A 27,451-nucleotide genomic window follows, 5' to 3' on the forward strand; every position below is an offset into this window, starting at 1 on the left:
ACTTTAGACAAAATAATTTTAAACTCAGTTTTTCATAATTCCTGACATTTAATCCTAGTAAAAAATTCACTGTTTTAGGTCAGTTTGGATCACCACTTTATTTTAAGGATGTGAAATGTAAGAAAAATAGTGGAGAAAATTATTTATTTCATATTTTATTACTTTCATCACATTCCCAGTGGGTCAGAAGTTTACATACACTCAATTATTATTTGGTAGCATTGCCTTGAAATTGTTTAACTTGGGGCAAATGTTTCGGGTACCTTTCCACAATCAGTTGGGTGAATTTTGGCCCATTCCTCCTGACAGAGCTGGTGTAACTGAGTCAGGTTTGTAGGCCTCCTTGCTTGCATATGCTTTTTCAGTTCTGCTCACAAATTTTCTATAGGATTAAGGTCAGGGCTTTGTGATGGCCACTCCAATACGTTGACTTTGTTGTCCTTAAGCTATGTTGCCACAACTTTGGAAGTATGCTTAGGGTCATTGTACCTACTGGTTATCATATCTGTCCAGTAAATACCTACTGGTTATCATATCTGTCCAGTGAAATACCTACTGGTTATCATATCTGTCTAGTAAAATACCTAGTGGTTATCATATCTGACCAGTGAAATACCTACTGGTTATCATATCTGTCCAGTAAAATACCTAGTGGTTATCATATCTGTCCAGTAAAATACCTACTGGTTATCATATCTGTCCAGTGAAATACCTACTGGTTATCATATCTGTCTAGTAAAATACCTAGTGGTTATCATATCTGACCAGTGAAATACCTACTGGTTATCATATCTGTCCAGTGAAATACCTACTGGTTATCATATCTGTCCAGTGAAATACCTACTGGTTACCATATCTGTCCAGTAAAATACCTACTGGTTATCATATCTGTCTAGTAAAATACCTAGTGGTTATCATATCTGATCAGTGAAATACCTACTGGTTATCATATCTGTCTAGTAAAATACCTAGTGGTTATCATATCTGACCAGTGAAATACCTACTGGTTATCATATCTGTCCAGTGAAATACCTACTGGTTATCATATCTGTCCAGTAAAATACCTACTGGTTATCATATCTGTCCAGTATAATACCTAGTGGTTATCATATCTGTCCAGTGAAATACCTACTGGTTATCATATCTGTCCAGTGAAATACCTACTGGTTATCATATCTGTCCAGTGAAATACCTACTGGTTATCATATCTGTCCAGTGAAATACCTACTGGTTATCATATCTGTCCAGTATAATACCTACTGGTTATCATATCTGTCCAGTAAAATACCTACTGGTTATCATATCTGTCCAGTATAATACCTACTGGTTATCATATCTGTCCAGTATAATACCTACTGGTTATCATATCTGTCCAGTAAAATACCTACTGGTTATCATATCTGTCCAGTATAATACCTAGTGGTTATCATATCTGTCTAGTAAAATACCTACTGGTTATCATATCTGTCCAGTAAAATACCTACTGGTTATCATATCTGTCCAGTATAATACCTACTGGTTATCATATCTGTCCAGTAAAATACCTACTGGTTATCATATCTGTCCAGTATAATACCTACTGGTTATCATATCTTTCCAGTATAATACCTACTGGTTATCATATCTGTCCAGTATAATACCTAGTGGTTATATCTGTCCAGTATAATACCTACTGGTTATCATATCTGTCCAGTATAATACCTACTGGTTATCATATCTGCCCAGTATAATACCTACTGGTTATCATATCTGTCCAGTATAATACCTAGTGGTTATCATATCTGTCCAGTATAATACCTAGTGGTTATCATATCTGTTCATTCACCATTCAAACCCATCAGCGTTGCAGTTCTTGACTCGAACCAGTCCGCCTGGCACCTACTACCACATCCCGTTCAAAAATAATCTTGCCCATTCACCCTCTGAATGACACATACAGAGTCCATGTCTCAATTGTCTCAAGTCTTAAAAATCATTCTTTAACCCGTCTCCTCCCCTTCATCTACACTGATTGAAGTGGTTTTAACAGGTGACATCAATAAGGGATCATAGCTTTCACCTGGATTCACCTGGTCAGTCTGTGTCATGGGAAAGAGCAGGTGTTCCTAACATTCTGTTCACTCAATGGCGATGGCGATATAAATGTCATGTAAATGTCAATGATATCTATAGTTATTGCCAATAATGTCATTGTCATCATTTCCATGTGGAAAATGAGTAACTACACTATATTTCTGGAAGGGTCTTCTCCAATAACTCTTCAGAAACTATCATATTGAAGTCATACACAGTACAACCAAATATGTTGTTAGTACTTCTTAAGGATCCATCCCTCAATTTTCACCTAAAATGACATACCCAAATCCCACTGCTTGTAGCTCAGGACCTGAAGCAGGGATGTGCATATGCTTGACACCATTTGAAAGGGAACACTTTGAAGTTTGTGGAAATGTGAAGTTAATGTTGGAGAATATAACACATTAGATCTTTGTATTTTTTTGTACCATCTTCTTTGAAATGCAAGAGAAAGGCCATAATGTATAATTCCAGCCCAGGCACAATTTAGATTTTGGCTACTAGATGGCAGCGGGGTATGTGCACAGTTTTAGACTGATCCAATGAACCATTGCATATATGTTCAAAATGTTGCATCACGACTGCCCAAATGTGCCTAATTGGTTTATTAATACATTTTCAAGTTCATAACTGTGCACTCTCCTCAAACAATAGCATGGTATTCTTTCACTGTAATAGCTACTGTAATAGCTGCGGTTAGATTAAGACAAATGTATGCTTTCTGCCCATATCAGATATGTCTGTGTCTTGGGAAATGTTCTTGTTAATTACAACTTCATGCTAATCACATTAGCCTACGTTAGCTCAACCGTCCCACGGGGGGGGGGGGGGGACACCGATCCCATAGAGGTTAAAGAAATACGCAGGACAAAAGAGGGGTTGATATTTTACTAGAAAAAGAAACCTAATACAAAGAAAGATTGTGTTAAAACCCAGAAAAACCTAAGGTGGTTAGTAGTCAGCCAGCAGTCAGCCTGTCTGCTTCAACGGTACACAGATAGGAGTGCCTGCTTGGGGTTAGTTCATTTGGTGGGAGATTGAAAACTAAAACAACAATCTAAATATATTGTACGCTCTAGAGGGTTAAGAGAGGGAGAGGGAAAAAGACTAGGGCTCAGAGTGAGAGTTTAAAGACTGACTGGTCATGTCAGTGCCTATAAGAGTCGAAAGGTCAAAGCTAGAGAAGGTCAAAGGTTTAATGTCAAGGGGTTAGGTCAAGGTGACTTTGTGTGCATTGACACTCAGTTTAGGCAGGACCCTGTCGGTGGGAGGAGAGGAGAAGAGTGGAGGAGAGGAGAGGAGATACACAGTGCTCAAAATGCCAGGGCCAAGGCAATACTACCCACGCAACTGCTGTCAATGCCACCAAACTCCACCGTTCAGTTAGAACTCTTTCATTTTAAACGTGTGGTACTTAGAAAAAATAACTTGAATTTTGTTATTTTAGTTCTTTTTTCTTTCTCCCTTTCCTCTTAGCCCACCCAGACAGCTGCAGTAGACATTAAAACAGAAGACGGCCAGACAAAATAACCCTTTCACAGGAATAAACATGAAGATCTGGGACTCTTGCACGAACAGAGGCTATGTTCTCAAAATGGTGGACAAAAACAACAAAATAAAAACGGGGAACAAACAACTAGAAAAAAAGGGACATGTCATGTGGTGTCAAAGATCGTTCTGTAAGAGTTGACACTGTGTAAGTGACAATGTGTGTTCGTGTTTGTAAATTTGATTGTGAGTGTCAGATTGACATTCAGTGTGGATTAGGACATACAAAGACTGGAACATAATCATTATCAAAACACCCTTTAACAGAACATATGTCATGGCCTCACTCAATGGTGATCATATCATTTTCTATAGCTCTCTATAGACGTGTGTGTATATATATATATATATATATATATATTCATTTGTATTATATATAATATGTATTTATAAAAAGATGTATTCATAATTACAAGTGGCATTTTCTTATATTCATTATTGCAATGAATTATTACCTAAGATGGTTAAAAAAGAGAGGTGAGTTCAGTTTTGCTACACAGTAATTTACAACAGATTTAAAATGCAAGCTTCTGAAACAGTCAGTACCTTCCCTCTCCACTGGAAAACAGCATGTCCATGTCTCACGTGACACCCTGTCCCCCATTTAGTGGACTACTTTAGACCAGCGCTCTAGATGGCTAAATGTGGCCCTGGTCAAAAACAATACCTTATATGGGGGGTGAACTTTGATACGTTTTCTTCACTTTTCACAGAATGTACAGGTTTACCTCTGTTCCCCGCCCAGAGAAGTGATACATGTAGTTGTTATTTAGCGTTACTGTCATTATTATGGATCATTTCAGTAACTATTACTCTTTTTTTTTTTTCTTCATTTTTTACAAACCCCTGTGAATCCTACGGTCGTGTTAGCCATATGAGTTTGGAGATATCCGTTGAGTTTTCGTCTATTACGGTAACTTCAGTGATCTCTGCATTGTGTTTGCGAGACGCTAACCAAAGCGCTGTAAAAGCATGTTCGTCTGAACAGTTCATGGAGAAAGAGCAGGTTTGTACAGTCCAACGTTTTCAGGTTTACAGTTTTCTGGTCTTATAAGTGATTCACCTGGAGCTTATTCTTCGTAGGCAAGTGAAGATGATGAAGATTTGTCCTAAAGCATTGTTTCCTGGTAGGGGATCAGGGGGGTGTGGCTTGTTAGAGGACGCAGTCTATCACATTGGAGCAGATAAAGTAATGTCTGCCTGCTCATGACAGTGCTCAAAGTCTTCATCATCACCATCGTCATCACCATTTTCATATTTTTATCTTTCTCTGTTATTATTTTCGGTTCCACGTCGTCAGTGTTCTAACTGTTAGTTTGTCACCTTGTTGTCCTTGTTTCATGGAGCTCAAATTAGGATTTTAGTGTGATGGTGATCATCATATTTGTCCCTCCTCTCTCCCTGTTGTTGCTGTTAGCTTGCTGGCGGTCTCTGGTCTGTGTGTCTGTGTGTGTGGCGTCGGAGTGGTAATGACGTAGCCGTGTGTGTGGTTAAGGCACAGTGTGTGTTTTTGGTTTTCAGGGTAGGCCCGATGGTAGGGTAAGCCCTGGGTGTCTGAGGGAGTGGCCAGCATGGACGGCCTTAGGGCAGTCCGGTGTTAAGACACGCCCATTCTCACCCACACTGCCCGTGATTGACAGCCGAGCCTTGTTCCTCATGGCTTCTGTGAAGGGCAGCTGGAGGGGAAGAACCAGGGGAGGATGACAGGGTGATTAGAGGTGAGGGGCAATGGGAAAAGAGGAAATAGAAAGAAACAGTTGTGAGTTTTTGTAATAGGACCCTAATGAATCATATACATAATTCTTGTCAAAACATAGGAACACACAAATACATGTTCATATGCTCATAAGCAGGAATTCACACACACACACACACACACAAATTGGACCATACAGGTAACTGCCAAAATAAAGGGAACACGTGGGTAAATGAGGGATACAAAGTATAATGAAAGCAGGTGATTCCACACAAGTGTGATTCCTGAGTTAATTAAGCAGTTAACATTACATCAGGCTTATGGTCATGTATAAAAGTGCCCAGTACTATGGCTAGAAGAGATCTCCGTGACATTGAAAGACAGGTCTCATTAAGGTGTGTGTGTGTCTCAGTCACCAGATCTCAACACAATTGAACACTTATGTAATTTCTTGTGGAAGAATGGTGTCGCATCCCTCCAATAGAGTTCCAGACACTTGTAGAATCTTTGCCAAGATGCACTGAAGTTGTTCTGGTGGCTCGTAGTGACCCAACGCCCTGTTAAGACACTTTATGTTGGTGTTTCCTTTATTTTGGCTGTTACCTGTATATGACTACTTAAAATAACATTGTATAAAAAAGGCAGGCAAAAACAAACACACAGATGCTCAGGATACGTTTCAAATACGTTTTTTTGAGACATCTGCATTTCAAGGTGACCATGCATTTCTGGGGTCTTGGTTTGAAAAACATGGAAGGTGAGGTTTTGTGAATTTAGGATTTGTACAGTAAGGTGAGGTTTTGTATAGTAAAGTTGTGGCCAAAAGTTTTGAGAATGACACAAATATTAATTTTCACAAAGTCTGCTGCCTCAGTTTGTATGATGGCAATTTGCGTGTACTCCAGAATGTTATGAAGAGTGATCAGATGAATTGCAATTAATTGCAAAGTCCCTCTTTGCCATGCAAATGAACTGAATCCCCCCAAAAAACTATTCCACTGCATTTCAGACCTGCCACAAAAGGACCAGCTGAAATCATGTCAGTGATTCTCTTGTTAACACAGGTGTGAGTGTCGACGAGGACAAGGCTGGAGATCACTCTGTCATGCTGATTGAGTTCGAATAACAAACTGGAAGCTTCAAAAGGAGGGTGGTGCTTGGAATCATTGTTCTTCCTCTGACAACCATGGTCACCTGCAAGGACACACATGCCGTCATCATTGCTTTGCACAAAAAGGGCTTCACAGGCAAGGATATTGCTGCCAGTAAGATTGCACCTAAAATAACAATTTATCGGATCATCAAGATCTTGAAGGAGAGCGGTTCAATTGTTGTGAAGAAGGCTTCAGGGCGCCCAAGAAAGTCCAGCAAGTGCCAGGACCGTCTCCTAAAGTTGATTCAGCTGCGGGATCGGGGCACCACCAGTACAGAGCTTGCTCAGGAATGGCAGCAGGCAGGTGTGAGTGCATCTGCACGCACAGTGAGGCGAAGACTTTGGGAGGATGGCCTGGTGTCAAGAAGGGCAGCAAAGAAGCCACTTCTCTCCAGGAAAAACATCAGGGACAGACTGATATTCTGCAAAAGGTACTGGGATTGGACTGCTGAGGACTGGGGTAAAGTCATTATCTCTGATGAATCCCCCATTCCGATTGTTTGGGGCATCCAGAAAAAAGCTTGTCTGGAGAAGACAAGGTGAGCACTACCATCAGTCCTGTGTTATGCCAACAGTAAAGCATCCTGAGACCATTCATGTGTGGGTTTGCTTATCAGCCAAGGGAGTGGGCTCACTCACAATTTTGCCTAAGAACACATCCATGAATAAAGAATGGTACCAACACATCCTCAGAGAGCAACTTCTCCCAACCATCTAGGAACAGTTTGGTGACGAACAATGCCTTTTCCAGCATGATGGAGCACCTTGCCATAAGGCGAAAGTGATAACTAAGTGGCTCGGGGAACAAAACATAAAAAATGTTGTGTCCATGGCCAGGAAACTCACCAGACCTTAATCCCATTGAGAACTTGTGGTCAATCCTCAAGAGGCGGTGGACAAACAAAAACCCACAAATTCTGACAAACTCCAAGCATTGATTACGCAAGAATGGGCTGCCATCAGTCAGGATGTGGCCCAGAAGTTAATTGACAGCATGCCAGGGCGGATTGCAGAGGTCTTAAAAAGGAATGGTCAACACTGCAAATATTGACTCTTTGCATCAACTTCATGTAATTGTCAATAAAAGCCTTTGACACTTATGAAATGCTTGTAATTATACTTCAGTATTCCATAGAAGACACTGAAGCAGCAAACTTTGTGGACATTTATATTTGTGTCATTCTCAAAACTTTTGGCCACGACTGTAAGGTGAGGTTTTGTAAAGTGAGGTTTCGTAAGGTGAGATTTTGTACAGTGAGTTTTTTTACAGTAAGGTGAGGTCTTGTACAGTAAGGTGAGAGAGGAAGTGAGGGGTGTTTCACAGATTTTGAATTATAGAGAGAGACTGACTGACTCCTGTTTAGTCATGGGCAACACTTTATAGGAACAGACTACTCATTGATATACAATGTTCCTAATGTTTCGTTTAGGAAATGTTACGTTTATCTATTTTGCGTTAACCCTAAAAGCACCAAAAGAGGTCAAAAATGTCAAATTTTCTAATCCCGTTTTTGATCCTTTAAAAATGTTGTGATTTTGTCAAGCAACTGGTTAGACAATAGCAAAGTTAAATTTAGCATTTCTGTGTTAATATGGAAGAATGAAAAATAATCTATCTTTTGTATACTAGTGGTAAAAATGTGAACTCAATTGTACATTTTGTGATAAAGCACCACATTCTGCACATAGGTATGTACCCTGAAGAGATATACAGTAGATATGGAGACACCCCAGATTTGGCCCCTAGTGGGAGTGGCAGCTACTATAACAACAAAATCCCTCACAAATGTAAATACAAAATTTAGCTTGCAGTCAATGTCTCTATTCCAGGTTGAGAGTCTCCTCTTTCAGATACAATTGGAACTAAAAGTCTGATTGCACTGGCGCCTATATTACCCATATCGGTGGCCATTTTAGGTCGCACCAGTATGTCAGATTAGCTCAACCGCCAATTTCTCAGACACTGAGTATTACAGAAACACAACACTTTGAATGAATAACATCATTTCTTTCAAAAAAAAGTGGCTATGGATGAAATGTATTTTTTTTGTAAATATGATTTTTTTTTTTACATACAAAAAACATATTTTGAAACATCAAATTTGAGTATAAATGTGTGCTTTAAAAAAAATATATACGCTTATTTTGGGGAATTTAAACCATTTACTTTTGTTACAAAAGGTTAATAAAACGTGTTTTTTTACTGCTAGACAGACAGTGTCACTGCAATAATATGTGGCTTTTAGGGTTAACATCACTAAGCAGACATCCTCTATAAAGTGTTTGGTTGATTTGAGAGGATTCTTTTCTAACTCTACCTCATTGGGGATGTTTGGGCATCTACAGTTCTAGAACTCTGACAGGGGGCTTAACTTGTCTGTAAAACTCCAGTCCTCCAATGAAGCAGTCCTGCTGGTTTTCTGTTCTCCTTAGTACCTAACTGGTCAATCAATTGATTGAATAGAGAGATGGTCCATACACCTGCTTTACCAAGGTCTAAATCAGTCACTTGTTAGAACAGTGTTAAAACCAGCAGACAGTGCGGGGCTTGAGGACAAGATATGTGCACCAATGTTCTATGTCTTATGTGCTGTATGTGTAGTGTACTGAGTATGGACAGAATGCAGGTGTAGAACATCCTCATCATCATCATCATCATCTGCAGCCAAAGACGATGGAACCAATCTGCCACCTGCCCCCAGAGTGCTCTGGGGTGAAGCGCTACACATCAATCAATCAGAAAAACAAACAAAAACTGAAACATAAGAAGCTGTCACAACAGGAAAATAAAGGAAAAAACAAAAGCACATTGGTTCCACAATGCTTCACCACAGTCACAACAACACTGGTCTGCTGTTGCTAGAGGCTACACGCACAAGAAACTTCACACCAGCCCACCTATAGGAGGCCCTAAGTCCTACCCCTATATCTTGACCCCCTCGGAGCCGTATACGTTGTACCCCTCTCTATAAGTGGCTAAATTCTGGGTGCTGGGAGAGGGGCTGGGGCAGTGAGGGGGGCTAAGGTCCACCTTCATGCGCTTGGCCTCGGCACGCGACTTGTAGCAGAACTCGACCAGGGCCACCAGCATGGCTAGGCCCAGACCCCCCACCAGGATGTAGAAGACCCCAGCCACGTTGCTCAGGCTCAGGGCCTGGGAGGACTTGTCCTGGGAGGGGGGACGGAGAGCACAGGGGTCAGAGAGAGAGAGACAGTGGAGCTAGTGAGACACAGAACAGGCAGCTTAGTTATTTAGTTTTCAGCACAATAACGTCTACTTCTACAAACAACTACAGCACCTACCACTACTGTGACTAGTCTACTACGGGAAGCACTTCTACTACTGCCATCATTGAAGCTTATTATCTACAAGTGCATATAATACATCTATTACTACTTCTATGACAGTAGTACTACATCAACTGCATATCTACTACTAATGCATGACTACAATTTAAGTAAATAAACATTTTAATATTGCTACAAGTATTAAGTTGAGGATGACTAGTACATCATACCAATTAAAGTATATTCAGTCATCGTATTAGTCAGGCTTTTCGATGAGTGATGATAAAGTATTCTATTCAGACAGTCTTGGTGAAGGTCCCCGGTATTTTAAGAACACTGGCATTCTTAGGAGTTCTCTGATGTTCTAAGAATCTCTCTAGTGTTCTTCTAAAGACAACTTACATGTTCTAAGAATCTCTCTAGTGTTCTAAAGACAACTTACATGTTCTAAGAATCTCTCTAGTGTTCTAAAGACCACTTAAATGTTCTAAGAATCTCTCTAGTGTTCTAAAGACATCTTACATGTTCTAAGAATCTCTCTAGTGTTCTTCTAAAGACAACTTAAATGTTCTAAGAATCTCTCTAGTGTTCTTCTAAAGACATCTTACATGTTCTAAGAATCTCTCTAGTGTTCTTCTAAAGACAACTTAAATGTTCTAAGAATCTGTCTAGTGTTCTTCTAAAGACATCTTACATGTTCTAAGAATCTCTCTAGTGTTCTAAAGACAACTTACATGTTCTAAGAATCTCTCTAGTGTTCTAAAGACAACTTACATGTTCTAAGAATCTCTCTAGTGTTCTAAAGACAACTTACATGTTCTAAGAATCTCTCTAGTGTTCTTCTAAAGAAAACATACATGTTCTAAGAATCTCTCTAGTGTTCTTCTAAAGAAAACATACATGTTCTAAGAATCTCTCTAGTGTTCTTCTAAAGAAAACATACATGTTCTAAGAATCTCTCTAGTGTTCTTCTAAAGACAAAATACATGTTCTAAGAATCTCTCTAGTGTTCTAAAGACAACTTACATGTTCTAAGAATCTCTCTAGTGTTCTAAAGACATCTTACATGTTCTAAGAATCTCTCTAGTGTTCTAAAGACAACTTACATGTTCTAAGAATCTCTCTAGTGTTCTTCTAAAGACAAAATACATGTTCTAAGATTATCTGTAGTTTTATAAGACTCATGATGTTTCAAAGAACCTCTCCACTCTTTGACTTGTCTTCTACCCAGAGTAAGAGTTCTGAGAGTAAGGCCATTATTATGAAGGCCATAATCACATTATACAGGCAGATGTGGCATAGGCAGAATACTAACAGTGATAGAACTAGAAAGATCTATTCAACAGTAATCAATCAAATATTATTATTAGATTATATCAAAATGTAACTGATGCTAAACCTAATGCTAATCCTAGTCTCCAGGCTAATCTAGAGTCGTGCCTGTCTGTCACACAGTGAGGGTGTTTGGTCCCCCACCCTGCCCGTGAGACTGACCTTACTTCCCGAGTCCTTGGGTCCACACTCGCCCTTATCGTACCACCATTTGTTTTTCAGTTTGTCTAAGACGCCTGCTTCACTCAGTTTCAAAACCGCAAGGTTTACCGGGGTTCTTGGCGTGTAAAAATAACATAAATAACATCATAGGTCATGTTATTTTATGTTATTAGGTCACATACAGTCAGAACTGTCACATAAATGGTACTGCTTGGTAAAAGTGACCCAGTCTGGGTCCCACTGAGTACATGTGTGTATGCTCGTTGGGGGGCTGAGGGGGGCTAAGCGAGCTACAGACATATGAGTGGGACCCCCCTGCATCACTTCAGGTAACGTGCCCATACTGCCCCAGCCGGCGCTACACAAGCAGAGGCAATTACTGTGAACACAGGACTATTGGCATGGCCTACTCACACTAGGAGAGAGGGAACTACATGGGGCAATTTACTGCACAAGACCTGGGTAAGAGATCTGAAAATGAATCTAAAAGGCACCAAACAATAAAGTAAATCAAAACATTAAGTATATCATCGCTCTAGTTCATCCCTCCATCCTTCCTCTCTATCTCTCCCTCTACGTCAGTGATCATCAACTAGATTCAGCCACGGGCTCATTTGTTCTTGAGCAGATGGTCAGGGGGCCGGAACATAATAAAAATATACATTTTTATACTGCAAATTGACCACAAGAAGCCTAAACAGATATAATATTTCACTAAACCATAATCATTTCAAACCTTGATTACATTTGGGAACATTGTCCTGCGTAGGGTGCCGTTTTCTGGATGGGACGTTAAAACGGGTGTCTTGAGTCTCTGTGGTCGTTCAAAATCCCGTGGTGGTTATTGTAAGAGAAGGGGTGTTCGCCCCGGTGTCATGGCTAAATTCCCAACCTGGCCACATTCCATCATCCCCTTCATTCCTAATTGGCATATATCACTCCTCACCTCTCCACCTGATAGCTGATGTGTGGTGAAAGTTTTGCCACACAAAATGGCCGCTGTGCATCACTGAGGTGGGTGCTACACATTGATGGTGAATAAGTTACATTTCCCCCAACTATGTAAAGCGCTTTGAGTATTTCAGTTGGTAGAAAAGTGCTATATAAATCCAATCAAGTAGTATTAATTATTATTATTTGCATACAAACACATACTGTATGTGTGGGAATACTTGGGAACAAATTTACTAAATTAAAATCACTTGGATCTGATTTCCTGAATTTTTTTTTTCTCAAATAAAACCACACGCGGGCCAGTTGGGGAACCCTGCTTTATGTTCTGACAGCCTTCTGGTCCACACTCCTCTCTCCAGAGCATCCACTACAGGGTTCTAGTCTAGACTCCTCTCTCCAGAGCATCCACTACAGGGTTCTAGTCTAGACTCCTCTCTCCAGAGCATCCACTACAGGGTTCTGGTCCACACTCCTCTCTCCAGAGCATCCACTACAGGGTTCTGGTCCACACTCCTCTCTCCAGAACATCCACTACATGGTTCTGGTCCACACTCCTCTCTCCAGAGCATCCACTACAGGGTTCTGGTCCACACTCCTCTCTCCAGAGCATCCACTACAGGGTTCTGGTCCACACTCCTCTCTCCAGAACATCCACTACAGGGTTCTAGTCTAGACTCCTCTCTCCAGAGCATCCACTACAGGGTTCTAGTCTAGACTCCTCTCTCCAGAGCATCCACTACAGGGTTCTAGTCTAGACTCCTCTCTCCAGAGCATCCACTACAGGGTTCTAGTCTAGACTCCTCTCTCCAGAGCATCCACTACAGGGTTCTGGTCCACACTCCTCTCTCCAGAGCATCCACTACAGGGTTCTGGTCCACACTCCTCTCTCCAGAACATCCACTACAGGGTTCTAGTCTAGACTCCTCTCTCCAGAGCATCCACTACAGGGTTCTAGTCTAGACTCCTCTCTCCAGAGCATCCACTACAGGGTTCTGGTCCCACTCCTCTCTCCAGAGCATCCACTACAGGGTTCTAGTCTAGACTCCTCTCTCCAGAGCATCCACTACAGGGTTCTAGTCTAGACTCCTCTCTCCAGAGCATCCACTACAGGGTTCTGGTCCACACTCCTCTCTCCAGAGCATCCACTACAGGGTTCTGGTCCACACTCCTCTCTCCAGAACATCCACTACAGGGTTCTGGTCCACACTCCTCTCTCCAGAACATCCACTACAGGGTTCTGGTCCACACTCCTCTCTCCAGAACATCCACTACAGGGTTCTGGTCCACACTCCTCTCTCCAGAGCATCCACTACATGGTTCTGGTCCACACTCCTCTCTCCAGAACATCCACTACAGGGTTCTAGTCTAGACTCCTCTCTCCAGAGCATCCACTACAGGGTTCTGGTCCACACTCCTCTCTCCAGAGCATCCACTACAGGGTTCTAGTCTAGACTCCTCTCTCCAGAGCATCCACTACAGGGTTCTGGTCCACACTCCTCTCTCCAGAGCATCCACTACAGGGTTCTAGTCTAGACTCTTCTCTCCAGAACATCCACTACAGGGTTCTGGTCCACACTCCTCTCTCCAGAGCATCCACTACAGGGTTCTAGTCTAGACTCCTCTCTCCAGAGCATCCACTACAGGGTTCTAGTCTAGACTCCTCTCTCCAGAGCATCCACTACAGGGTTCTAGTCTAGACTCCTCTCTCCAGAGCATCCACTACAGGGTTCTGGTCCACACTCCTCTCTCCAGAGCATCCACTACAGGGTTCTGGTCCACACTCCTCTCTCCAGAGCATCCACTTGAGGGCCAATATTCCTGCTTTGACAGTAATCTCTTCTTTCCTCCCTCATTTCAGTACAGGGGGGGTCAAAGTGGGGCGGGGGGTGTGTGTGGTTATGTTCATCAGTGATCTGTGTGGCTGGGGCAGATGCACGCATTACTTCCCGAACATGGTTGAACCGTGTTCGGAGACAGAGAGGCTAACCTTGGAGTCCCCTCCCCCGCTGCCACACTCTCCCTTGTCGTACCACCATTTATTTTTCAATTTGTCCAACAGGCCCTGCTCGTTGAGTTTTAACACGGCCAGGTTGACCGCATTTCTTCAGAGGGATAAAACATAGTTGGTCAGAGGAGGGATGGAGTATCAGCCAATGATGAGCCAATGGGATGAGGAAAAAGGAACGCCGGTGATTGGTTGGAAGGCATCAGATTAGTGGACATGTACAAACCTCCAGACAACCCTTTCTCTCTCTCTTTCTCTCTCTTTTCCAACTTTTACATCCCACTTTATTGTAGAGATATCTTTGCAACATTGAATGCCCACCCTTTCAACATATAGAGCCTATAGGGACAGCCAACAGAGGCAAATAGCTCAAACCTCTTTCATTCAGTCCACCAATACCAGGCTGTTGTCTGAATGACGTGCTGCAGGGCGAGTAAAGGGGAGTGGTGGAGCCCTGGTTAAATGTTGTGTTAAAGCCTATCTCAGTCCCCTGCTGACACAGAGCTAATACCCTGCTGCTGGTGTTCTGGTCCCTGCCGCTCCCATCCTAATCCCCGGCAGCTCTCTACCTCACACCCCTGAGGGGAAACGACCTCTAAAAACGGACCGTGGGCTAAAATAGTACACACTCACACTGGCAGTGTGTGTGTGTGTGTGCGTGTGTGCGTGCGTGCGTGCGTGCGTGCGTGCAAGTGTGTGTGTGTCTGGTATGGACAGACAGACAGAGAGTCAGACAGACAGTCATTATTGTGGTATTGTACACTGAGCTGCCCCATGGCTCAGAGGCTAGAGAGAGAGAGAGAGAGTTCTCCGAGGTGTGCTGCAAGCCATGGAAAATATCACCATCATAAGAAAGAAAGGGGGAAAGGAATAAGGCTTTCCAAACATGGAAAATAATTTGAATTATATAAGCAACATACAGTGGGGCAAAAAAGTATTTAGTCAGCCACCAATTGTGCAAGTTCTCCCACTTAAAAAGATGAGAGAGGCCTGTAATTTTTATCATAGGTACACTTCAACTATGTCAGACAAAATGAGGAAAAAAGATCCAGTGAATCACATTGTAGGAATTTTTATGAATTTATTTGCAAATTATGGTGGAAAATAAGTATTTGGTCACCTACAAACAAGCAAGATTTCTAGCTCTCACAGACCTGTAACTTCTTCTTTAAGAGGCTCCTTTGTCCTCCACTCGTTACCTGTATTAATGGCACCTGTTTGAACTTGTTATCAGTATAAAAGACACCTGTCCACAACCTCAAACAGTCACACTCCAAACTCCACTATGGCCAAGACCAAAGAGCTGTTAAAGGACACCAGAAACAAAATTGTAGACCTGCACCAGGCTGGGAAGACTGAATCTGCAATAGGTAAGCAGCTTGGTTTGAAGAAATCAACTGTGGGAGCAATTATTAGGAAATGGAAGACATACAAGCCCACTGATAATCTCCCTCGATCTGGGGCTCCACGCAATATCTCACCCCGTGGGGTCAAAATGATCACAAGAACGGTGAGCAAAAATTCCAGAACCACACAGGGGGACCTAGTGAATGACCTGCAGAGAGCTGGGACCAAAGTAACAAAGCCTACCATCAGTAACACACTACGCCACCAGGGACTCAAATCCTGCAGTGCCAGACGTGTCCCCCTGCTTAAGCCAGTACATGTCCAGGCCCGTCTGAAGTTTGCTAGAGAGCATTTGGATGATCCAGAAGAAGATTGGGAGAATGTCATATGGTCAGATGAAACCAAAATAGAACTTTTTGGTAAAAACTAAACTCGTCGTGTTTGGAGGACAAAGAATGCTGAGTTGCATCCAAAGAACACCATACCTACTGTGAAGCATGGGGGTGGAAACATCATGCTTTGGGGCTGTTTTTCTGCAAAGGGACCAGGACAACTGATCCGTGTAAAGGAAAGAATGAATGGGGCCATGTATCGTGAGATTTTGAGTGAAAACCTCCTTCCATCAGCAAGGGCATTGAAGATGAAACATGGCTGGGTCTTTCAGCATGACAATGATCCCAAACACACCGCCCGGGCAATGAAGGAGTGGCTTCGTAAGAAGCATTTCAAGGTCCTGGAGTGGCCTAGCCAGTCTCCAGATCTCAACCCCATAGAACATCCATAGAACATATTTGGAGGGAGTTGAAAGTCCGTGTTGCCCAGCAACAGCCCCAAAACATCACTGCTCTAGAGGAGATATGCATGGAGGAATGGGCCAAAATACCAGCAACAGTGTGTGAAAACCTTGTGAAGACTTACAGAAAACGTTTGACCTCTGTCATTGCCAACAAAGGGTATATAACAAAGTATTGAGATAAACTTTTGTTATTGACCAAATACTTATTTTCCACCATAATTTGCAAACAAATTAATTAAAAATCCTACAATGTGATTTTCTGCATTTTTTTTCTCATTTTTTCTGTCATAGTTGAAGTGTACCCATGATGAAAATTACAGGCCTCTCTTATCTTTTCAAGTGGGAGAACTTGCACAATTGGTGGCTGACTAAATACCTTTTTGCCCCACTGTATATTATCATATTAATTACCAACATATAGTTTAAACTACATATCTTACAACTAATAATAAGATTCATCATCATCATCATTATCATCATATCAAATCAGGGCTTTGAATGGCTTGCCGCGAGCAGGGGCTCTCGCCTGACGTGCGCTCTCCTGTCCACGTGCATGGTCCCGGTAGGTTTTCCCATGATCAGGAGAAGCCATAGACAGCAGTCGATAGTCCCAGAATAGTGACAGGCCAGGTGGGGACTATCGTCCACTGGCTGTCACTTTTCCCTCGGAAACAGAAAACCTTCATTTATCTCAGTGGAAAAGGAACCCTTGTAAAGGGGTAGGGAAGTGAGAGGACTTCTTTGCACGGTGCACAGGGGGAAGTTATAGGAAAAGTTATAGAAAGGGTGTCAGTATTCCTGCTGCTATATATGGGACTCCTCTTGGTCCAAACACACACACACACACACACACACACACACACACACTCATTTATGGATCATGTTTCAGGGAATCATCAATTAATTGGATCGTGATAATTTGTTTTCATTGATTTGATTTCATTGAAATGATCTGGTTTTTGGGGTGTTATGAAATAATGTTATAGTTTTCAGATTTTTGTTCCCCCCGTTGGCCAGGCCCTTCAACACCTTGTTTCCTGTGTGTCTATAAATTCCCCCGGGTGGCTCTGGGAGTCATGGCAACGCCACGGTGCTACGCCCCTCCCCACGGCATCACCGTTAGTAATTTCATTCAAAATCAGCCTCAGTACAAAAACAGATAGTATCTACATTACACTCTATATCTGAGAATGAAGAAATGAGACAGTCAAGATGACAAACGAGTAGACAGATTACCTGATCGGTGGCCCTATGAAGAGAGAAAGTGAGTGAAAGAACAATGGACAGAGAGACGGATGGACGAAGAGACGGACAGACAGCAATAAAACAGAACAATGGAGCTAACAGGCACTAAAGAACTCAACACAACATAGACATAGGGAGAGAGAGAGAGGGAGAGGGAGGGAGGGAGGGAGGGAGAGAGGGAGGGAGGGAGGGAGGGAGGGAGGGAGGGAGGGAGGGAGGGAGGGAGGGAGGGAGGGAGAGAGGGAGAGGGAGGGAGGGAGGGAGGGAGAGAGGGAGGGAGGGAGGGAGGGAGGGAGGGAGGGAGGGAGGGAGGGAGGGAGAGAGGGAGGGAGAGAGGGAGGGAGGGAGGGAGGGAGGGAGGGAGGGAGAGAGGGAGAGAGAGAGAGGGAGGGAGGGAGACGAGAGAGAGGGGGATAGAAAGAAACTAACGAGAGAGAGAGAAAGAAAGAAAGTTCAGAGAGAGAGGTAGAGAGGGAGAGAGAGAGAGAGAGAGAGAGAGAGGGAGAGATAGAAACTAACGCGTGAGAGAGAGAGAGAGAGAGAGAAAGGAAGAAATAAGAAAGAGAAACTAACGAGAGAGTGAGACAGACAGACAGACAGAAAGAGAAAAGGCAACAGACATAGACCAGACTAAGACACTACTATGTGATCTATATAAAAGGCACACCAGGGTAGGTGGAATACCATAACAACAGTTATACTACTCCACCCACCTTAGCTGTGAGCCTTTAGGTGTGGCGATGCCATATCCCTTGGAGTCCAGGTTGCCTCCAACCTTCATGGTGTCGCAGGGCTTGCGTTGTTCCGTGTACTCATTCATGGTGGACTCCAGGAGGAAAGCGTACTTCCCTTTGGACTTGCGGACGCGAGCCACGCCCTCCGCTGTGGTCTTAGCGAAGACAGAGGGCTCAGCAGACTTCATATAGGACCACATCTTCTCATATACCGCAATCTTTGACCTCTGAGAGAAGGACGGGTAAAGAGAAGAGGTTAAAGGTTAGGGTTAGTTATTAATCCATCCATTCATTCATCCATTCATCTTATGTGTAAAGCTGAATAATTGGTACATGTCCTCACAGCTGCAATGATCACTGGTCCTGAAATATGTATAGTCGTCTGCAGATGCTCTTCACAGGGCATTCTTTAGAATGTAGTGAAAGAATGAGAAATTATCTAAGCAGCGTAGAAATGAGAAAAAGCAGGAACCCAACTGCTAGTGGATAGTGTGTTATTGTAGAACGTGGGTCCGTCTATGAGTGTGTTATAGCTGTATCAACTGGTGCTACTGTCTCTGTCTCTAAACAGACCCTGTTATAAACACACAACTTTATGCTTGACCTTGGTGTGCTGCAGTGTGTGTGTGTGCTGGGTGTTGTGAGGAATGAAAATAACAAGCTGGGGAACAAACTGTCATTCTCCACAACCGTCTTGTTACTCCCTTGTTTTTATCCTGTCTTTGTTCTCTCTCTCTCTCTTCGTTATGAAGTGTTATTCCCTGTCTCCTTTAGGACACGATAAGCCTCAGCCTTAGCCAATGGGCCACAGTCTGGAGTGTGTGTGTGTGTGTGTGTGTGTGTGTGTGTGTGTGTGTGTGTGTGTGTGTGTGTGTGTGAGTGTGAGAGTGCGTGCTCTGCGTGCGTGTGTGTGTGCGTGTGTGTGAGTGTGCGTGTGTGTGAGTGTGAGAGTGCGTGCCTGGCCCGTATTTGCTGGGGCGTGACGGACACCTATCCCATAATAATGTCAGTCACTTCCGTCAGGACCAGCGAGCCTCTCCCCCCCATAACTCTCCCTCCCTCCCTCTTTTTTATTTCTCCTTCTCTGTATCTATCCCTCTGTCTTTCTCTGTCTGCCAGGACAAACAATGCCATATTTTCAATGTAGTGACAATCATAAACTTACCTTCCTGATTTAAGAAATCAGTGGGGAAAAATACATACTCACTCACACACTCACCAACGCATATGCACACACACACACACACACACACTAAATGAATGGTGGTAAATCCCTCTCAGAGTAAATAGCTTCTTCACCCTCCACAGCTCGTTATGCTGATGATACTAACGCTGCACACAGATGCACACACTGTCTGCTACTGCCAGGCCCCAACTATCCACATCCACACACTTATGTGTGTGTGTGTGTGTGTGTGTGTGTGTGTAAGCTTGTCTGTGTGTGTCTGTGTGTGTGTGTGTGTGTGTGTGTGTGTGTGTGTGTGTGTGTGAGTGTGAGGGTGCGTGCTCTGCGTGCGTGTGCGTGTGTGTGAGTGTGCGTGTGTGTGAGTGTGAGAGTGCGTGCCTGGCCCGTATTTGCTGGGGCGTGACGGACACCTATCCCATAATAATGTCAGTCACTTCCGTCAGGACCAGCGAGCCTCTCCCCCCCATAACTCTCCCTCCCTCCCTCTTTTTTATTTCTCCTTCTCTGTATCTATCCCTCTGTCTTTCTCTGTCTGCCAGGACAAACAATGCCATATTTTCAATGTAGTGACAATCATAAACTTACCTTCCTGATTTAAGAAATCAGTGGGGAAAAATACATACTCACTCACACACTCACCAACGCATATGCACACACACACACACACACACACTAAATGAATGGTGGTAAATCCCTCTCAGAGTAAATAGCTTCTTCACCCTCCACAGCTCGTTATGCTGATGATACTAACGCTGCACACAGATGCACACACTGTCTGCTACTGCCAGGCCCCAACTATCCACATACACACACTTATGTGTGTGTGTGTGTGTGTGTGTGTGTGTGTAAGCTTGTCTGTGTGTGTCTGTGTGTGTGTGTGTGTGTGTGTGTGTGTGTGTGTGTGTGTGTGTGTGTGTGTGTGTCTGTGTGTGTGTGTGTGTGTGTGTGTGTGTGTGTGTGTGTGTGTGTGTGTGTGTGTGTGTGTGTGTGTGTGTGTGTGTGTCTGTGTGTACTCACCCTGAAGAACTCCTTGGTGGAGCCTGAGTCCAGTGTTCCGTAGGCGATCTCCGTCTGCTTGGCCAGATCCTCAGCACTCTCTATGGGCGACACCATCCTCTCCACTGTGAGGAAGGCAGCCAGGTTGGCCGTGTAGGACGAAATGATGATGAGAGTGAAGAACCACCACACGCCACCCACTATACGCCCCGACAGAGACCTGAGACAGGGGGGGAAGGGAGAGAGGAGAGGAGGAAAATAAAGATGGGATGAAGGAGAAGAGGTAAGAGAAATGTGTAGTAAACAGAGAAACAGTCAATTAAGGTTATCTAAGTTGAACTCTAGAGTTGAAATATGCTTTGCTTCATTGGCACCACAGTGAGAGCAACAACACAGTCAAAGCAATCAACCTTCAAACCAATTCAACATCAATTTATTAACATCGGTTCAACATAAACTTAACGTCAATTCAACATCAGTTTTTAACATCAGTTCAACATCAATTCAACCATCACCAGAACAAAAGATAATAAAGCATGAGTGCACTCTTTAATTTCCCCTAACAATCTCTCCGTTTGTTAAATTTGAGGGAGAGAAGGAGAGAGCAAGAGAGAGATAGAGAGAGAGAGCAGATGAGCTCCTGCATTTTTCAGCATGTTCTTAAAAAAAGATAGATTTAGAGTTAGATAAACTTGTTTTTTTGTCAGGGATGCTACCCTCTACAACACAACCTTCACTTCAAATCAAAACTCCAAACCTGCAACCTGATTTTGGATGGAATTACGGAATCACCTGGAAGGTTTACAACTACCAAAGCTATACAGTAAATTCTCTGGAAAACAACAGAAACCTGAAAATACCATCCAACCTGGAACTGAGTGAGTAATGTTTAGTCTGAAGCTATATTTTATTTCCAAAAGCCAAGAAGAAAAATACACAACATTACTTTATAAGGACTGAATTCTAACATAATTCTGCCAAGTTTGATACAGCCTCAATTAGCATTGACGTGTCAAGTGAGAGGTGTCAATGCCTTTTAGCCCAACAATGGCAGGACCGTCGCACAGTCTACTCCAACCAAATGGAGAGGCCTTAGAAGCTGCCTCCCGCTGTTCAGAGGTAATTAAAATACAGTGTGTAAAGAATAATAAGATGAGAAAAGATTACAAAATGAAGCTCCTTATGGAAAACCAAAAGACACTTTTTGCTGACATCAGCAACCTCATCTTCCACACAGACCCTCCCCTGGCATGGCACAGTGCTATATTAACACACTACCCCTCTGTTAAGAGAGGGGGTGTTACCGAGGGGTGGGAACAGGATACTAGACAACGAGGACTCTGATTCAGCTAATACAAATCTCTGTAAGTCTGGAACAGTACTGGTACAGGGCACAGGGCCCTTGAGAAAGATACCCTCACCCCGAGAAGGTCAGACCAAACCTCTTCATTATATAACCCCACAGATGAGCAACCCCTAGCAGAAAGTCAACCTCCCAGCACAGAGTACTACTCCCTCATTGAAATGAAGGATACATTTACCCAGCTGGAGGTAAGGCAGGTGGAGCTGGATGAAGAAGGTGATTACACTCCAGTCAGCACAGACCCAGACAACAGTCCAGCACAACAACGCTCCCTTATCCAGACCCAGAGAGCTGGAGGTGGAGAGAGACACATCTGCACTCTGGACTGTGGTGAGACAACCTCAGCATGATATAAAGCATGAGCAGGAGAAGAACAGAGCACTAGAGGAGAGGATCAGGCTGCTGGAGGAGAGGGTGAGGGGGATGGAGGAGAGGGTGAGGGGGATGGCGTGTAACAGAGAACAACCTACTATAGAGGTGGCCACCCCTGCAGAGAAGCCAGCAGAACAGCCCACCTCAGCTCCAGACAAAAGTCTCAACACCACAGCAGAACAGTCCACACCAGTCCTTGACCATAGCCTCAACATCACAGCGGAGAAAATGAACAACAATGACAAATGGATTGATGAAGAATCCAAAAACCTAAGAAAGAAATTGAGAAACCTGTCCAACGAAAAACAATGAGACCCAGAATAGCTGAGTCTATGCCTTCACTATGGTGAATCACAAAAACAATACAGAAATACCTGGACACTAAAGGACACAAATGGAAGTCACACATAAGCCCAGGCCATGAGCAGGCAAACAGGCCCAACCCCCACTCTTACACTTGCCCAAGATAATGGCATGTACCAGATGCTCAGCAGGCTCTGCTCACACTTACTGGGCTTAGGCCAAACCACACGACCAAAACAATTGGACACTTTATGGAACACAAAGACTATCTTATCCTGAAAAATCCAAGGCCTGAGGTCATCTGCCTTTGGCCTAAAGAGCAGGAACCTGGACTTCATCAAAGAAATGATACATACAGACATTGTCATCCTACAAGAAACATGGTATAGAGGAGACAGACCCATTGGTTGCCCTCCAGGTTACAGAGAGCTGGTAGTTCCATCCACCAAACTACCAGGTGTGAAACAGGGAAGTGTGCTACTTTGGTATTGAGCAGACCTAACTCACTCCATTAAATTAGTCAAAACAGGAACATTTCACATTTGGCGAGAAATTCAAAAAAAAAATGATCTTAACAGAGAAAAATGTCCTCCTCTGTGCTACCTATATCGCCCCACTAGAATCCCAATACTTTAAGGAAGACAGCTTCTCCATCCTGGAGGGGGAAATCAATAATTTCCAGGTCCAGGGATATGTACTAGTCTGTGGCGACCTAAATGCCGGAACCGGACAAGAACCTGACACCCTCAGCACACAGGGGGACAAACACCTACCTGGAGGTGACAACATTCATCAAAATTGTCTGTACTGTCAAAGGTACTGGAGTCCTTAGTTAGTAGGCAGCTAAAGACCTACTTCCAAGAAAACAACATCTTAAATGGAATGCAATCAGGTTTTAGGTCTGGCCACAGCACTGTTTCAGCAACATTGAAGGTTTTAAATGACATCCACGGTGCTCTTGATAAGAAGTTACATTGTGTGTCTGTTTTTATTGATTTGTCGAAGGCTTTTGACACCGTGGACCATGCTGTGTTAGTGTAAAGGTTAAAATGTTGTGGAATTACTGGTCAGGCTCTAGATTGGTTTATAAATTACCTATCAAATCGTACACAATGTGTAATGGCGGATGGTTGTAAATCTGAGTCCATGGAGGTGTGCTCAGGTATTCCGCAAGGTTCTATTTTGCACCCACTGTTGTTCATTTTGAATATCAACAACATTGGGGATCTTATTGAAACAGCAAATGTTCATTTTTATGCAGGTGATACTGTTCTTTATTCAAGTGGTAGTAGTTTATCTTTAGCTTTTGAAAATGCCCAAAGAGCATTTAACATCATACAACAGTATGATTTAAAGCTGATTCTAAATTCGGATAAAACAAAATGCATGGTATTTTCAAATGCCAGGCATGTTACAAATCATGTCATTGATAAATTGGCTGGACATACTATAGAGCAAGTTAAAGTGTACAAATATTTGGGTGTGTGGGTTGATAAATAGCTGAGCTTCACTGTGGATGTACAGAACTTGATAAGGAGGCTCAAGCTGAAAATATGATTTTATTACTGGCATAAGGCTTGTTTTTCTTTTGAGGCTAGGAAGGAGCTGGTACGATGTACATTACTGTCAGTTTTAGATTTGACTGATGTTATACAGTACTTGGTGGCAAAACCCTTGTTGGCAATCACAGAGGTCAGACGTTTCTTGTAGTTGGCCACCAGGTTTGCACACATCTCAGGAGGGATTTTGTCTCACTCCTCTTTGCAGCTCTTCTCCAAGTCATTAAGGTTTCGAGGCTGACGTTTGGCAACTCTAACCTTCAGCTCCCAAGACAGATTTGGGAAGGGATTAAGGTCTGGAGTCTGGCTAGGCCACTCCAGGACCTTAATGTGCTTCTTCTTGAGCCACTCCTTTGTTGGCCATGTGTTTTGGGTCATTGTCATGCTGGAATACCCATCCACGACCCATTCTCAATGCCCTGGCTGAGGGAAGGAGGTTCTCACCCAAGATTTGACGGTACATGGCCCCGTCCATCGTCCCTTTGATGCAGTGAAGTTGTCCTGTCCCCTTAGCAGAAAAACACCCCCAAAGCATAATGTTCCCACCTCCATGTTTGACGGTGGGGATGGTGTTCTTAGGGTCATATGGAAGCATTACTCCTCCTCCAAACACGGAGAGTTGAGTTGATGCCGAAGAGCTCCATTTTGGTCTCATCTGACCACAACACTTTCACCCAGTTGTCCTCTGAATCATTCAGATGTTCATTGGCAAACGTCAGACGGGCATGTATGTGTGCTTTCTTGAGCAGGGGGACCTTGCGGGCGCTGCAGGATTTCAGTCCTTCAAGGCGTAGTGTGTTACCAATTGTTTTCTTGGTGACTATGGTCCCAGCTGCCTTGAGATCATTGACAAGATCCTCCCGTGTAGTTCTGGGCAGATTCCTCACCGTTCTCATGATCATTGCAACTCCACGAGGTGAGAACTTGCATGGAGCCCCAGGCCGAGGGAGATTGACAGTTCTTTGTGTTTCTTCCATTTGCGAATAATTGCACCAACTGTTGTCACCTTCTCACCAAGCTGCTTGGCGATGGTCTTGTAGCCCAATTCAGCCTTGTGTAGGTCTACAATCTTGTCCCTGACATCCTTGGAGAGCTCTTTCGTCTAGGCCATGGTGGAGAGTTTGGAATCTGAATGATTGCATCTGTGGACAGGTGTCTTTTATACAGGTAACAAGCTGAGATTAGGAGCACTCCCTTTAAGAGTGTGCTCCTAATCTCAGCTCGTTACCTGTATAAAAGACACCTGGGAGCCAGAAATCTTTCTGATTGAGAGGGGGTCAAATACACAAGGCATGTGGTGTTGATGGTATCCTCAATGAAATTATAAAATATAGAGACCACAAATTCCAATTGGCTATACTTAAACTCTTTAACATCATCCCTAGCTCTGGCATCTTCCCCAATATTAGGAACATAGGACTGTTCACCCCAATCCACAAAAGTGGAGACAATTTTGACCCCATTATAACTACCGTGGGATATGCGTCAACAGCAACCTTGGGAAAATCCTCTGCATTATCATTAAAAGCAGACTTGTACATTTCCTCAGTGAAACAACGTACTGAGCTAATGTCAAATTGGCTTTTTACTAAATTATCGTATGACAGACCGAGTACTCATCCTGTAAACCCTACTTGACAACCAAACAAACTGAAACAAAGTCTCATGCATTGTTGATTTCAAAAAAGCCTTAGACTCAATTTGGCATGCTCTATAAATTTATGGAAAGTGATGTTGGGGGACAAACATATGACAATTACAAATTCCATGTACACAAACAACAAGTGTGCGGTTAAAGTAGGTAAAAAAACACACACATTTCTTCCAAAGGGGTCGCGGGGTGAGACAGGGATACAGCTAAAGCCCCACCCTCTTCAACATATAGTTGAATTCGGAAGTTTAAATGCACTTTAACCAAATACATTTAAACTCAGTTTTTCATTATTCCTGAAATGTAATCCTTGTAAAAATTCCCTGTCGTAGGTCAGTTAGGATCACCACTTTATTTTAAGCATGTGAAATGTCAGAATAATAGTAGAGAGAATGAGTTATTTCAGCTTTTATTTCTTTCATCACCATTCCCAGTGGGTCAGAAGTTTACATACACTCAATTAGTATTTGGTAGCATTGCCTTTAAATAGTTTAACTTGGGTTTCAGGTAGCCTTCCACAAGCCTCCAACAATATGTTGGGTGAATTTTAGCTCATTCCTCCTGACAGAGGTGGTGTAACTGTGTCAGGTTTGTAGGCCTCCTTGCTCGCACATGCTTTTTCAGTTCTGCCCACAAATGTTCTATAGGATTTAAGGTCAGGGCTTTGTGATGGCCACTCCAATACCTTGACTTTCTTGTTCTTAAGCCATTTTGCCACAACTTTGGAAGTATGCTTGGGGTCATTGTCCATTTGGAAGACCCATTTGCGACCAAGCTTTAACTTCCTGAATGATGTCTTGAGATGTTGCTTCAATATATCCACATAATGTTTCCTCCTCATGATGCCATCTATTTTGTGAAGCGCACCAGTCCCTCCTGCAGCAAAGCACCCCCACAACATGATGCTGCCACCCCCTTGTTTCACGGTTGGGATGGTGTTCTTCGGCTTGCAAGCCTCCCCCTTTTTCCTCCAAACATAATGATGGTCATTATGGCAAAACAGTTATATTTTTGTTTCATCAGACCAGAGGACATTTCTCCAAAAAATGTGATCTTTGTCCACATGTTCAGTTGCAAACCGTAGTCTGTCTTTTTTTTATGGCGGATTTGGAGCAGTGGCTTCATCATTCTTGGGATTGATTTGCACTTTTCGCACCAAAGTACATTAATCTCTAGCAGACAAAACGCGTCTCCTTCCTGAGCGGTATGACGGCTGCGTGGTCCCATGGTGTTTAAACTTGCATACTATTGTTTGTACAGATGAACGTGGTACCTTCAGGCATTTGGAAATTGCTCCCAATGATGAACAAGACTTGTGTAGGTCTACAATTTTTTTCTGAGGTCTTGGCTGATTTCTTTTGATTTTCCCATGATGTCAAGCAAAGAGGCACTGAGTTTGAAGGTAGGCCTTGACATACATCCACAGGTACACCTCCAATTGACTCAAATGATGTCAATTAGCCTATCAGAAGCATCTTAAGCCATGACATTTTCTGGAATTTTCCAAGGCACAGTCAACTTAACGTATGTAAACTTCTGACCCAATGGAATTATGATACAGTGAATTTTGAGTGAAATAATCTGTCTGTAAACATTTGTTGGAAAAATTACTTGTGTCATGCACAAAGTAGATGTCCTAACCGACTTGCCAAAACTATAGTTTGTAACAAGAAATTTGTGGAGTG

The 27,451-nt window shown here is 43.1% G+C and overlaps 1 protein-coding gene across 7 annotated transcripts in view; it reads right to left on the reverse strand.

Annotated features, from left to right (window-relative positions):
• Positions 1–2,949: 2,949 nt before the first annotated feature.
• The window catches only part of gria4a (glutamate receptor, ionotropic, AMPA 4a), a 159,256-nt gene continuing 134,754 nt past the window's right edge, over positions 2,950–27,451 (reverse strand). Inside the window, exons 14-18 of one of the 7 annotated variants that reach the window (XM_036961157.1) lie at positions 20,540–20,738; positions 18,316–18,563; positions 14,197–14,311; positions 9,505–9,642; positions 2,950–5,300 (exon numbers count right to left, since the gene is read on the reverse strand). In XM_036961157.1, coding sequence (XP_036817052.1) covers positions 5,142–5,300; positions 9,505–9,642; positions 14,197–14,311; positions 18,316–18,563; positions 20,540–20,738 — 859 coding nt within the window. In that variant the 3' untranslated portion in view covers positions 2,950–5,141. Of the gene's footprint in view, positions 5,301–9,371; positions 9,643–11,255; positions 11,371–14,196; positions 14,312–18,315; positions 18,564–20,539; positions 20,739–27,451 lie in introns of those variants that run through there. The other 6 variants (XM_036961158.1, XM_036961159.1, XM_036961160.1 and 3 more) reach the window with 6 other exon arrangements.

This window comes from Oncorhynchus mykiss, chromosome 24, assembly GCF_013265735.2.
Source record: "Oncorhynchus mykiss isolate Arlee chromosome 24, USDA_OmykA_1.1, whole genome shotgun sequence".
Classification (NCBI taxonomy): domain Eukaryota; kingdom Metazoa; phylum Chordata; class Actinopteri; order Salmoniformes; family Salmonidae; genus Oncorhynchus; species Oncorhynchus mykiss.